The sequence below is a fragment of the Ochotona princeps genome, chromosome 26, assembly GCF_030435755.1.
Source record: "Ochotona princeps isolate mOchPri1 chromosome 26, mOchPri1.hap1, whole genome shotgun sequence".
Classification (NCBI taxonomy): Eukaryota; Metazoa; Chordata; class Mammalia; order Lagomorpha; family Ochotonidae; genus Ochotona; species Ochotona princeps.
This window is the reverse complement of record NC_080857.1, coordinates 23,714,332-23,728,956: the sequence shown is the minus strand read 5'-3', so window position 1 is coordinate 23,728,956 and position 14,625 is coordinate 23,714,332. Positions and strand designations below refer to the sequence as shown.

The 14,625-nt window shown below is 46.8% G+C and overlaps 1 protein-coding gene across 2 annotated transcripts in view; it reads right to left on the bottom strand.

Moving 5' to 3' along the window:
- Window positions 1–14,625, bottom strand: part of ZFYVE26 (zinc finger FYVE-type containing 26) — a 69,008-nt gene that overhangs the window by 10,058 nt on the left and 44,325 nt on the right. For both annotated transcript variants that reach the window (XM_058655130.1, XM_004584453.2), the window contains exons 28-35: window positions 12,587–12,750; window positions 11,174–11,310; window positions 8,995–9,026; window positions 7,746–7,882; window positions 6,528–6,748; window positions 3,239–3,386; window positions 2,770–2,979; window positions 2,079–2,297 (exon numbers count right to left, since the gene is read on the bottom strand). In XM_058655130.1, the coding sequence (XP_058511113.1) occupies window positions 2,079–2,297; window positions 2,770–2,979; window positions 3,239–3,386; window positions 6,528–6,748; window positions 7,746–7,882; window positions 8,995–9,026; window positions 11,174–11,310; window positions 12,587–12,750 (1,268 nt within the window). The remainder of the gene's footprint in view (window positions 1–2,078; window positions 2,298–2,769; window positions 2,980–3,238; window positions 3,387–6,527; window positions 6,749–7,745; window positions 7,883–8,994; window positions 9,027–11,173; window positions 11,311–12,586; window positions 12,751–14,625) is intronic.

The window sequence follows — 14,625 nt, the reverse complement described above, 5'->3', positions numbered from 1 at the left end:
AGATATGAGTATACTTCAAAAGGTTCATGGAATATGGAATTAGAAGATAAACTTACTTGAGTGAAAAAAATCCATGCATACAAGGAGTTCTAAAAAGTTCAGGAAAAATACATACCATAAAAAAAAAAAACCCGGATTTCAAAAAACAAAAAAAGCTTAACTTCTGGGTATGGCACTGTGGCATAGCAGGTAAAGTAGCTGCCTGCAATATCCCATATGGGTGCCAATTTTTTTTAAAGATTTATTTTTTTATTGGAAAGTCAGATATACAGAGAGGAGGACAGACAGAGAGGAAGATCTTCTGATAAAACAATTATGGGAAATCTGGATACACATATAGATAATACAGTGCATGGTGCAATCAGAACAGTGAAGTCACTGGCTAAGTCTGGAGTTGAGGGGGCAGACAAGGACTTGCAGTGCAGACAGCTTGAAGAAATAAGAGCCCCTGATCCCGTAGCGCCCTGTAGTGAGCTTAGGAATATGGACTTCAGCGTCTGGCCATGGGGATTCACAGCAGGCCTTTGAGGGAGAAGGAGAATATGAGTCTACTGATGCCTTAGAAGGTATGGGCCAAGGGGCACAGCACACAGGGAAAAGCCTAGACCCAGAGCACCTTCCACTTGTCCTGGGCAAGCAGCTGGAGGTTTCACAATGTTTTTGTTCTTGTCCATTCCTGTTTGAGAACATATCCATTCAAGGGTAACTGTGATTATGGGAGATAAAAAAGAAGGCTTCTTTCCTAGCTCTGGCCAAAGGAAAGCAGGGGAAATGCTGTTGTTAGCTGTGACAGAGATAAGCGACTAAGCAGCTTAGCTTTGTAGGGCAGTGGCCAGAGAGAAAGGATTGGGCCATTTCTACTTTCAGCTTGTGCTTGAGGAAGCATCTTGACCTTTATACTCATTTGGAAACTGAGGAACAGGAAGTACATTAGCAATTAAACTCCAAATACCATGACTACTTTATGGGCAGACTATCTGGTTAGACACTAAGTTATGGCAGCTGAGCACTCATCGACCCATAGGGGGATGGTTACCACAAATCTGGGAACTGCTGATTTCACTTGGGGCAGTACTATAAGGTAGGAGGGTATGGTAAGTTCTTGGAAAATAAAATAAAAAGATATTCATTTGATGTAAAGATATAAATGAAAATCTATGCATAGCTGTTTTATAATATGCATTTCCATGAACTTTTTGGAGACCCCTTGTATACACAAATTTCAATTTATGTTGTGTGTGTGCAAAATACTCCTTTAATTCTATTTCCTACAACTCTTTCTGAAGTGCCTTGGTACATCAATTTACAAACTTTCATTGGTTGCTGTTTTGATTTAGAGCATCCAAATGATAAGGTTTACCTTGAGCTCCTTTCAGTTTTCTACAAGACCTTATATACATTAGCCAGTTCCTTGGACAGTGACAGAACCTTTGGGTAAAAAAGTGTCCCTGTGAAATGGGAGTCGTGGTGCTTACCAACGGCTCCAAAGCAAGAAAATGGTGTTAGTGGTGTCTGCCTCCAGTGGGAGGGCAGAGGATGTAAGAGGGGAAAAAACGTAGTGCATATTTTCCTTTTATCATATGTTTGGGGTTGAGATGTGAGATCTTACTGGCCACGAGGGAACAACCCCAGAGGCAGTCCCCGGCCAGAGGCTATCACACACATCATGCCAGAGCCCATGTGTTTGTGACTACTGCCCATATCATGCCCAAAAGACTTTGGGTTTGGGAGCACTGCGGATTCCGGACGTTTGGACTGGGAATGCTCCACTGAGGAGGTCTATGCAAATACCTGCGACCTCCTACTTCCCTGGCTCCAAGCAGCCCAAACAAGGGCTATGCAACCTGTACTCCACTCTGCTCTCTGTTCTGGAAGCAGAGATGACATTTGCCCTTGGCAGTCCGGAAGGGGATCTGGGATCAAGGTTAAGATTCGGCTGACAGTATACTCATCAGGTAATGACTGTGTAGGTGGAGCTTTCCAATGGTGACCTGACTCTACCAGAGGTGATCTCAGCGCCCCACACCAGGTTAGGGTCCCTCTTAGAGGACATCAGGTGCCACAAGCGTGGGGCTCACCTTGTTGAGGAGGTGCAGCAGGGCTTCCCGCAGGCAGCTGTGCCTCATGTAGAAGCTGATGATGGCCAGGGGGGTGCTGTAGTTATGCAGGTAGAAGAGGCATTCTTGGTAATATGTGTTGTTCATGATCTTGCCCTCAGGAATCACCTCCAGGGAGAGGCTCTGGGTCCGAAGGGTGGCCTCCAGCTCCCTCAAGGTGGCAAAGTAGTCATCATCTTGCTGATGGGACAGGAGAGAACAAAATGGAACTAAGTTCTCAGCGGCCATCTGCAGAGAACTGCTTGCAGGGATAGGTGACAGTGTGGACAAATGCAGGCTATGGAATCCTGTGTGTGCTAATCCAGCGTTAACTCTAACTTCATTCATGATCACTAGACAATTCATCAAAATTGCTTTTTTCCCTCTTTCCATCAAAATCTTAATGAATCGGAGTATGGATTATGTGTATGTGATTTTTATCTAAAAATAGCTTTCTGATTTTTTAAAAAAAATAATCTGATTTCATCACTTATCTATCCATACACAATTACTTATCTAACTATCTGTGATGGGAAAAGACCAAACTCTTGGCCTGGTGGCTCTGAGCCAGGACCCACACTGCCGGCTGAGTGTAAGCTGATCCATTCCTCAGGTCATTACTGCTCCTGGGTCTCTCTCCCAGGGCTGCGCATTCTCTCTGCTTTGCTCTTACCAGGGCTATGAGGGGCCTCACTGTGGACTCCAGGTATTCAACCACATCTTGAACCAGCCTTGAGCCATGACTCAGCTGACTGAGGTCCAAAGGTGGCTTCAGACAGCGACTGAACTTCTCCCGAGCAGCAGCGAGGTTCCCGGCTTTGAGACACGCCATGCCCCAAGCATGCCATGCCCCAGCAGAATCAAGTCCAGTTTTTGTGGAGACCTGGAGGAAGAATGGCTCGTTTTGGTGTGAAGTATCTGCACCCAGGCTGGCGTGTCCCGAAGGCCCATCCTATCTCCTTGCTGCCAATAACCTAACTGCTTCCCCCTTTTGGCCATCCCCTCTGCCTCCCACTGGCACACTGGTCATGCTCTCAATACCTTCTGGAATCAGGCCCATGAGAGAAGGCAGTATCTGTTTGCAAGGCTGATCAGAGGCAGCTAGCTCACCGCAGTGTGGGCACATTTTGTCTTTGTCTCACCTCAACACCCAGTTGGTAGTACTCAGCCTCCAAAAGCTGGTTCCTCAGCCTGGTGACCGCAGCTGGCTGTAAGATCTGCTCCAGAGACGGCACGTGGCGATAGGCAGCCACAACCAAGATGCTCAGCACGTCGACCTTGCTGATATAGCTGTAGTGGGAGAAAAGGGCAATGAGCACCACTGAGTATTACCAAGATGGGTTGATGCTTCAAGGTCTTCTGTTTCACTTTCTACGCGGACTGTGACTGTGAGAATTGACAGGTGCAGAGCACACACACTGTGAGTGAAAATTCTGAAATTACGCTTCTGACTCCCAGCTCCATCACTGAGCAGTTCTGTGACCCAGGGCAGGTTAGTTAAACTTGCTCTGTCTCAACTTTCTCTTCTTTAAAATGGGCCCAATAATAGGGAATTTCAAGGAGTGGAAAATGAAATATTCCAAGTAAAAGGGTGCAGCAGAGTGTCTGGAAATTTTGGGGCTCTTGTTAGCTATTAAAGTATTTGTGGTAGGGATGCCCTCAGTGGGGCTTCCATTTGACACAAGGCCTTCACAGTGGATCCTGGGGATTTAACATGATGACTCTTATACTTGTTAGTTCCTTGCAACTTGCTTGCTTGAGAACACTTAGATTCGGTACCAACGGTCTCTGCTTCTGGTTGGTACAGAAGTCCTGGCTATGCTGCCGGGCAGGAACATCCTGGCCCTTCACTCAGATGCTGGGCTCCACATCCTCTCCCTGGACTAAGCATCAGTCTTCTTTATAACCCACTAGGACAACTTTGATGGTTTTGCAGAGCACCCAGAGGGTTAGGTCCTTCTAAGTGTTTCCTGAGACAAGCCTGCAACCAAGGTTCCTGAATCTTGTTTGTTGATAATTGTAACCCAACCCTGTGTGGATCCTGATTTGTCCACCCATTTCTCTGGAAAGTGGTTCTCTGCTTTAGTGATTATGCTGGTGCATTAGCAGGAAACCAGATCAGAACTGGAACCAGACTTGAACAGGGTACTCTGACATGTAATGTGGACGTCCCAAGCAGCAGCTTAACTCGCTGTGCCACAACAACTGCCTTTAGTGATTTTAACCTAATGGGACAGAAGACAATACAGCCCAGGAAAGTAAATTCAACATATACAGCATATTTGTACATTTGGAAAATGAAAATATTTAACACAGATGGCGTATCTTTTCTTTTTAAACTTACCACTCGTTTGTGTACCAGAAAGTTGCATGAACAAAAAATCATACAAACCAGAAGCTCTTGCCAAATACTCATGCCACATGCATTTGAGATAAATCACCACACATCAGCAAATTCACACAAAGATCGAGATATTGTGGGTATAGGTAAATCCATGGATTGAGAGAAATGTATAATGTGGTACCACTGCTGTAAATGCTCAGAGAACCAGGACACCGTGCTGTGAGCGAGAACCCTACTGAAGTGCTAACTTCCTTCATTTCTGCCACCTGCAGCCGTAAGCCAGCAGTTCCTCCCTTTGAATTTGATTTTGAAGGAAGGTATTTGTAGGACTTGATCTGTGTTCTTCTGATCTGAACATCCATTTTCTTTTGACAAATAGATTTTACCTGACTTAATGTGTTTGAAATCTGAAATGTATCTGGACTTATTTTTCTCTTTGCCTTAAATCCAGCTTTTATTATATGGACACATTTCTATTTTTTTTTTTCTCTCTCTCTTTCCATTCCTTTCTGGTAATTGTTAGGTTTTTGGTGCTTCTCATGTTTATTTAAAATTTTTGACTTAGCATGTACTTATTCATTTATTGATTTAAAACATGCTATATTACCCATAGCTTCTTGACATAAAAGTGTCATAAATTCTTTTTCATTTCCTTCCATTTTCTGTTCCATATCCTTTTGCCTTTCTCAGACATTCCATTTTTGTTAGTAAAGATTACTAATATTTTGAGGGTGCTCGGTATATTGTTGTGGTCTTAGGCAGCCAGTTCAGGGTCATGAGCTTGGAAGCCACGCCTCCCCCACCTATGTGGTCCTTTTTACCCACCTGTGTCGCTTTCCCATCATTCCCTTGGAGCCTGAGAGGGGGCACAATTGCACTGTTGCGTAACCATTCCCCTCTCAAGCCCCCATAAAGGCCCAAGATAAGGAGGGGCTCTCAGTCGCATGCTTGCACAGCTCTTTTACTCCCCAGTACCTGCTTGCTCTCTGGCTTCCCATGGTCAGACTCCAAGGTTCAGGTAGCCCCAGAGCATGGCCCCTGTGTGTCTGTATTCCTCACTCTTTGTTCATTGCTTGGGTAAGTCAGTGAAGACGCAAATGCTAAGATGCTTTGTATTTCTAATTTGGGTACTTCCAAGAGTTCTAATAGGGGTGAGGCCTAGCAGTAATGGAGTATGGACAGAGAAGCCAGGGAAAGGTGAATACTTGCAGCTTTATAAGCATGTCCAGGTTGTTTGCTACATGTTTCTCAGGATAACTTACATTGCTGGGGAACTGGGACATAGGTCTTCAGTTCAACGGATCAGTTTCATGGTAATGACCCAAAGGGGGCTAACAGTCTTGTCCAAGATTACAGAGGTGGAACCTGGGGAAGCTGGGGTTCCCCCCCCCCACCGCATTCCACGCTGCCAGGTGGATCTGTAGGTAACTCCCAAGGGAGGCATCTACATTTCAAAGAGTATAACACTCCCTGCTCCCAAGGCTAGTAAGGGCTGAGATCCCTGAAGACACAGCATGAGTCACCAATCTGGGTGGATAAGCAGGGAATTGGAGTTTACACTGTTAAGTTAGTTAATGAATGAGGCAGCCAGGCAGGCCGTGCAGGAGCCTGCAGAAGGCCTACTCAAACCTTTCCCAGGGGAGCTTCCATTGTGTGACTCAGATTTCTACCAGGGACAGACCACTCCCCAACATGCTTTTATAGATCTATCATCCAGAATATCCTGGGACCAAGGCCAAGATGGATCAGAGTTTGAACAAGCTTAATTATTGGGGGTTTGGGGTGGATGCATTTTCTTTAAAAGCCAGAGTGTTCTACAAACCCTAGAGGCACCCCTCTAAATGGATTTTAATGTCAAACTATCCAAAGTCTTTTTATTTATTTATTTTTTTTGGCAGGGTGGACTTGGTGAGAGTCTGTTCCAAGAATAAAGCCTCCTGCGAAGAAGGATGCAGGCTGTGAGAGGGCAGACGGTCCCTTGCTATCTGATCACAGCGGTTCACCTGCATGATTGTGATGTGCAAGATGCTTCTGCACGTTGTGTCAGGATGGGGAGCAGAAATGCACGGAGTCTCATTGCCACGCACCTGTCACAGAGAGCCAGGTCCTGGCTCCTGCCAGCCTTGACAAACATCATCTTGGCACTGAAGAGCAGCTGCTTCATGATGTCGGTGAGCAGCCCTGCGTCCACCTCGGGGTTGGTGAGGCCCTTGGACAGCCTGCAGCAGTGCTCGATCAGCTGGTGACCGCAGGCGATGCTGTCCCGGTGCAGGTTCAGGATGGCAATGCACAAGGATGCACTGGGGGCCTGGTCGCGGCGGGAAGAGGAGAAACCACACAGTGACTCCAGGGACCCAAGCATCTGGACAGCAGCAAATACCCTGTCCACATACTCCCAGCACATTCAGAATGTCCACAGGTCTCCTCCTTTCCATGGTCCCTGTTCCAACAGCACAAGCTTTCTTATTGCTGGTGTGGACTTTAACAGTAACCCTGCTCATCTGACCACTTGGAGAAGTCTCTGCTTCAGGTCCCAGACGCACTGCTGCTAAATTACTATTCTTAATGCTTACCTGGAAACCTCCTGCAGGACCTGGCCACCTTCCAAGCAGGTATTCCTTACTGCAGAATTCAAGGCCAACTATACCACAGCAGGCCTTCCCAAGCCTACTTTTTATTACCCTTCTTGAAATGTTCTGTTTCCCCCACTTTAAACAAGGCCTAATTCCTCAGCTATACCCTAACATTTTATTTTCCTGTTTTGGGGAGTCAGAGAGACACAAGGAGAAACCCCCTATTGCTGATTTGCCTTGGCAAATGTCCACTAAGGCTGGGGTTGGGATGGGTGAGAGCCAGAGCTAGAACTTCAATCCAGGTCTCCCACATGGGTGAGAACTCAGGCCATTATGACTGCCTCTTTGCATGGGAAGCTGAAGTCAGCAGGTGGAGCAGAGAACCAAACCAAGGCACCCTGATATGGCATGCAAGTATCTTCACTGGTGTCTTAACTGCTGAGTTAAACGCCTGCTCCTTGTCCTTCCCCTTAACACTTCTCACAAACCCAAGCTTCTCCTGTCACTCACCTACCCTTCTTCCAAGGCTTTGGTGCCCCTTCTTCTGGGAAGCCTTTCCTGACCTCCACTTCCGCATTTCCCTACATGCCCCTGTTTGTGGCCTTCACTGGCCTCCTCTTAGCTCCCACGTGACTGGGCTGTAAGTGCGTGCGGGAGGCCAGGCTATGCTCCCCAACCTCCGTCTCTCCTGTTACACATCAGAAGGGATGTCAGTGACTTAAGTGCTCTTACCTGCTCGTAGTAAAATTCACTCCGCACCAGCTCATTTTCCTCTTCGTTGAGATTCAGAATCCACTCCACCTCCGCCGCTTTGGGGACTCTCACTACGGCCGAGTACGGCGGGCTTTTGTGCTGGGAACTGTCTGGGGCTGAGAAGACAGCAGAACTGCCATTCAAACAGCAGTCACCCATGGGTGCTTCAGTCTAGACCCAAGCAGTGGTTTGACATGAGCTGCAGGCAGAGCTCTCCCTGCTACCTCAGGGCCACTTTTTTCTTCCTTGGTCTCCTTGGTTTCCCACAGGAGAGCTCACCAGGCACAGCAAACTTCCTTCCCCAGACAAGAGTGCTAGTGTTGGTCACCCTGTTGCTTCACCCGGGAAATCCTGAAAAGTGCAGGCTTTCTAAATGGACAGTAGGACCACTGGGTACCCTTAAAACGTAACATGTTCTGGGGCCAGCATGGCAGTGTAGCAGACTAATCCACCTACACTGCCAGGATCCCATATGGATGGCAGTTTAAGTCCTGGTTGCTCCACTTCCCTTCCAGCTCCCAGTCTGTGGCCTGGGAAAGCAACACAGGATGGCCCAAAGACTTGGGACCCTGCACCCATGTGGGAGACCTGGAAGAAGCTCCTGGCTCCTAATTGCAGACTAGTCCAGCTCTGGCGCCCATTTGGGGAGTGGATAGATAATTTCTCTCTGTTCCTCCTTATCACTCTTTCAAGCAACCTGCTGCAGAAGGATACAGGTCAAACTGCCGCCCTGAGGGATCATCCAAAGGAAGGGGCAGAATACTGGGATGCAGGATGGTGGTGAAAAGGGTCAGAGGGAATAAAAAGAAAAACAATCTACTAGATAGTAAGGACCAACTTGTCTGTTAAGGACAAATAAGTCCCTGCAACAGGTGAATATGATTAATGTTGAGAGGAAACAGGCAAAGAATTTTTTGGCAAGCACGTTGGAGAGATCTGCCAATGAGAGTGCCAGTAGCAGCTGACACACTGAAGGCAGAGCCAGCCTGAATACACAAACCAGGGGGGGTGGGGAAGGTTTTTCTGCCAAGGGCCATTTGGATATTTCTAACGTCATCTGCAAGCCATACACATTAGCTTACAGATTAGTTGGCTGTAGATTTCTGGCATTTCAACACCTGCCTGCTGTTGCCTTGGCAGGGTCAGAGGATTTCGCGGGCTTAGTATGACCCATGGACAGGACCTTCCCCATAAACAAAGAGCCAGAGAGAATGAGATGTAGTCTCACCTTCTAACTGGCTTGGGTTCTCCTCGGGTGCACTGGAAACAGAAAGAATGAATGAATGCTTGAATCACTCCTCTTTGGTCTTCTGAGCTGAGTGTCCAGCATTGAAATGTACTGCTGTTTGAGTGAAGTATCCACGGGTTCTTCTGCGAACCTTTCTCTCCCTGATCAAGTTCTGTGTTTTCTGTCACTTAAAAATAATTTTTAATGTTCCCATCTTGCTTTGACTCTGCCTCCAAGAGGGCCCACATGATTTATTGCTAGAAGATGTGGCAGCTTCCCAGCTTGTCTCCTGACCTCCAGTAACACTCAACTCTGGAGCTGCAGCAAACTTCGAATAATGCCAATCTGGTTGCATTCTATGCTTGCTTATAATCCCTTGGTAGCGCCTTTGGGTAAGTTCAGTAGACAAAGCCTTGGTTTGGTTACCTCTTGAGGCTATATTATGCCACCACTGAGCTGTACTCAAGCCATAAAAGTCTTATCTACTTCTCATAGGCTGTGGTCAACTTCAGTTGATGTCACCCGTGCCAAACTCCTGTGCCACAAACAGAGCCCAGGCCAATCACCCGCATGAGAGACCTATGAGGCAATCTGAGTACCTGACACCAGTGCAAGCCTCAAGCCTCTGTGCTATTGCCTAGGTCTTCCCGGTTTAGCTACTAGCAGCCAGGTAAAGTGTCTGCTGAATAGACCATTAGCCTACCAACTGTTAATTCACTGCTCCTCAAACAACCTGCATCTTTTCCTGTCCCTATCTTGGCAGACGTTCCTCCCACCTCTGGCCATACTCTTTTTTTTTTTTTTAATCTTCTTATCGATGAACTCCTCATCCTTTAAGACCCATCTTTGAATACTTTTCCCTGGATCACAATGTATGTGTGCCTCTCCACTGTACCTCTTCAAAGGTCCAGCGGTCTGTTTGTAGGATGTCTTCTCATTAAGATAGTGGCACCTTGAGGATAAAGTGATCATTGTGGAGTGATCATTGCTGAAAGAATCCCCATCAATACTAGTTATACTAATTGCACATTAAGAAAATCTCAGCGATATCGTGCAGGGGTACTTCCTGTCCCCAGTTCCAGGGATGGAGGCAGTGGAAGGTCAGAGTTATAGAAATCATAGCACTAGCTTGATATGTCTTCCTTTCTGAGATTAGCAATTATCATGATAAATTCTACCAAAAATGTTCATATTAAAACAAACAAGGGGGTTTGGCCATTTGGTACAGTGGTTAACATGCCTTTTTTGAGTTCTGCCTCCCACATCAAAGTGCCAGGGTTTGAATCCCACCTGAACCTCCAATCTAGCTTCCTGCTGATGTGCACCCCAAGAGGCAGCAGGTATACTTGGATCTCTGCCACCTATATAGGAGACCTGGATTGAGTTTTTGGCTCTTGGCTTTAGCCTGGTCCAACCCTGGCTACAGTGGGCATTGGGGGAGCCAACAGATGGAAGATCTTTGTCTCTCTGCCTTTCATATAAAGTAAGGAAAAAAAACGAAAAAGAACATTGAGCAGAATATAACATCTCAAATTTGTAAACGAAGTATGGAGAATCCATACCAGTTTTGTTTCTGGATGGTTGCTTTGGTCTATGTTCCCAGATGTTCTACAAGACCTAGATTCATGCTCCTTGGAAACACCTGAGCAACACTAAGCCAGCAGACACGGTGTTGGTCTGCTCAGCCAGAGGAGTGAGCAGTCTGCAAAGTGTGTCTCTAGTGGACCCTGAGCAGGGAAAGTAAGGGCTCTCTGAATCCTGGCTGATAAGCCAGGATGACAATCCAGCCTGAAGCAGATGCAAGTGCCGTCCAAACACTCAGAGGGGTGAAGCCCTTGGGTCCAGCCAAGACCAACTGAAGCCAGAGAGGACAAAAAACAGGTGAGTGGGCAAACTCATGCTCGTGACCCCAGCTTGGGGGAGTGCTGAAGAGCCCCATGTCTTGGTTTCAGAGGGAACTTCATGTAAGAACTCTGAATACCACTTCCTCTATTAGTGGTTTCCCTGCCCACGCTTAGTCTATAGACACTGCAGAATGGGGATCTAATGTGGATATTAGACCATTTGGGGAGTGTTTCATATTTGAAATGCTTTCCATAGTGAGACTTCTGGGAGTGTAAGGGCCCAGGGGGAGGGAGCAAAGGTCACCAACAGTAACACTCTGGTGTGGGACACTCACTCCTTGTGGTAGTAACTGTAGCACTGGTCACACACACGAGCAGGGTTCTCTCGGCAGCCTTCCACCATCATCTTCTTAGTGGAACAGGAACTGCATACCAGCCGGCCACAGCGGCGACAATGGTGTCGCCTGTTAAACTGAGGCCGGCCACAGGGAAGAGAAAGGAGAGAAGGTGAAGTTGCAGATCTCTGAGGACCCTGCCATCATCCATTTACACCTGGTACCAGTCACCTGTGGCTTAGGAAGTGCATGGGGCCTTACTGAAAAAGAACATTTGGTTCTCAACCTTAAGAGAGATTGGCATTTTTTTTTTAAAGATTTATTCATTTTATTACAGCCAGATATACACAGAGGAGGAGAGCCAGAGAGGAAGATCTTCCGTCCGATGATTCACTCCCCAAGTGAGCCGCAACGGGCCGGTGCGCGCCGATCCGAAGCCGGGAACCTGGAACCTCTTCCGGGTCTCCCATGCGGGTGCAGGGTCCCAATGCAAAGGGGCATCCTCAACTGCCTTCCAGGCCACAAGCAGGGAGCTGGATGGGAAGTGGAGCTGCCGGGATTAGAACCGGCGCCCATATGGGATCCCGGGGCTTTCAAGGCGAGGACTTTAGCCGCTAGGCCACGCCGCCGGGCCCGAGAGATTGGTATTTTAAGGTATCTCTGGGGTGACAGCAACAGTGCCAAAGTCATGGGTGATATTGCAATGACTCCTGACAAGCTTCACTTGTATGGGGAAGGCAACGTGTGGTGACACAGCAAAAATCAGTGGGGAACAAGTGACTTTGTCAGCCAGGGAGGATCACGTTTTTACACGGCATCAATCATAATGACTCAGTGGCCTTTTGCAAAATGCTTCAGTAAGTACTGCCTCACTTAGTGGTCACAGGCTGACAGATCTTGCATCTCTCACAGAATAGGAGGAAATAGGTACTGAGGAGTTCCCTCACTGCTGCTAACTACAGCTACATTTGTTACTATTAACAGCTTCATGAGATAAATAATACGTTCATTATCCCTAGTTTACCAGCAAGCATATGAGACAAAACAGCTGGTACTCACCTTATTAGCAGGCTGAGGCTGCTGTCTTTGTCCTCTGTCTCTGGAGTCTGTGCCCCTAACCACTAGCAGGGTCTTTTCTGTTATTGTAAAGACATAGGAGCTACAAACAAGATCCTCAGACCACTCCTGCTTTTTTCTCATTGTCTCATAACAATGGCAAAGACTTGAGGATTTGAGACTATCTGAGGATGTTTAGCACTTTTCTGAATCCTGAGAATACATTCTGGTCAGGCCAAAGGCTTTAGGTGGGTTGTTTTGCTGGTGATATCACTATACTTTCTGGAATGGGAGGTGGCTGTAAACCAAGGCTCAGGAGTTTCAGCAGGTCCCTGCTAGGGACCGGGTGCTACTTACCATGGTGAAATGCTCCCTGTGGCAGACCATACAGATGCTCTCAGTGTCATCTGGAACCCACTGGTCCCGGGCCGGGGGCATGGATGGAGGCACAAATTCTTGTGGGGGCTGACTCTGTGGAAGACTGCTCTCCCTGGGACTAGGGGAATGCACCACGGAGATGCCTGGAAGCCAGAAGAGGGGAGAGCAGAAGGGCATCAGTACACCAGCTCCCAGCTGAGGAGGGAAGACAGAGTGTGTAAGCTTTTTATTTTTCTTTTAGATTTATTTATTTTTATTGGAAAGGTAGATTAGATTTATGGAGAGAAGGAGAGACAGGTAGTTTACTCCCCAAATAGCCACAATGGCCAGAGCTGAACTGATCTTAAGCCAGGAAGCAAGAGCCACGCAGATACAGGTTCCTAAGGCTTTGGGCCATTCTCTACTGCTTCCCCAGGCCACAAGCAGGGAGCTAGATGGCAAGTGGAGCAGCTGGGGCAGGAACTGGCACCCATATGGGATGCTGGCACTTGCTAGGTAAGATTCAGCCACTGAGCCATCACACCAGGCCTGGAATGTCACTATTTTATAACCCCCTCCTGAATTAGTAGATGCAGGTAACAGTCACGAGTGGCTGCTCACAGCCACATGCCTCCGATGGGAGCAGACATCATCTCTCCAATGTGCTTAACACAGAGTCTTAAGTCTTGAGTTAAATCAGGTTTCCCCATCTGACTAGCAGGGACCCAGATTGCCATAAGGCAATAACCACGTATGGAAAGCTCTACAGGGCAAATGACCTGGTTTCCCCCACAATCCTAAAGGAGGTGGGGTGGATATAAAAAGAGATTTTGACAGCCAAGTGCCATGTAGATACTATTTAGATCCTGAGTCTAGAAAAAAAATGCAGAAAAAAATATTCATGAGTCAAACTGCTGGGGAAATGTGAATACTGATTGGGTATTTCATAGTAATGAGGTTTGTTACCAATTGGTTCTGAGCAATGATAATGGTAGTTCAGTTTTGTTTGATAAATAGTCTTATCTTTTAGAAGTTCCCACTAAACTATTTACAAATGAAATGATATCTGGGATGTGATTCAAACTAATCCAACAGGTTAAGTTTACAGTTGAAATTAGAATGGTCATCATGACAATGAGAAGGCAGTTACTGTAGTTAGGTGATAACTATGTGTGCTGTCACTATATTTTTTTCTATGAATCGTGAAATTTCCATTACTAGTAAAAGCTTATACATATATGGGGAGGGCTATGGCATAAGACCTTGGGTCCCTGCTTCCATGTGGGAGACCCAGAGCAAACTCCTGGCTCCTGGTTTCAGATCAGCTCAGCTCTGGCTGTTGTGGCCATTGGGGAATGAACCAGTGGATAGAAGATATTTCTGTCTCTCCTCCCTGTAAATCTGCCCTTCCAATAAAAATAAACAAATCTTTATTATTTTTTTAAAGCTTCCACACACACACACACACACACACACTCATATGTGCACAGACACACACAACAACCCATGGTTACCTGAGCTCAGGTATATGAAATATTGTGGATTAATAAAGTATGAGCAGGGAATGCCACAGTCTTTGCTTTTTGGTGTCTAAGGAACTGTCTTGTCACCTAGCACAGCAATGTTGATTATCACAGAAAACAAGAACTGAATTTGTATATAGTGTTTCTTAGCAACACCCAGAAGGGAAACTCGATTCTTGCCCATCTGACCAACTGGCAAAACAAAGACTTGCTATGGTTCTCCTGAAGGAAGGCCACTGTGGAGGGCCTGTTAAACCACTAGAGATGGGTGTGTGTCCACCTGTGGGGCAGTATGGTAAAAAGGGTGACTTAGATCTGGCTGAGGCCTTCAAGGGCCTCATATCTTGTGTGTATAACAGCATGAATAGGGGAGCTACTTGCAGCTGTCCTCATGATTAGATTTCACAAATCATTTATTTAAAAACAATAATTTGGGGCCCAGCGGCGTGGCCTAGCGGCTAAAGTCCTCGCCTTGAACACACAGGGATCCCATATGGGCGCCGGTTCTAATCCCGG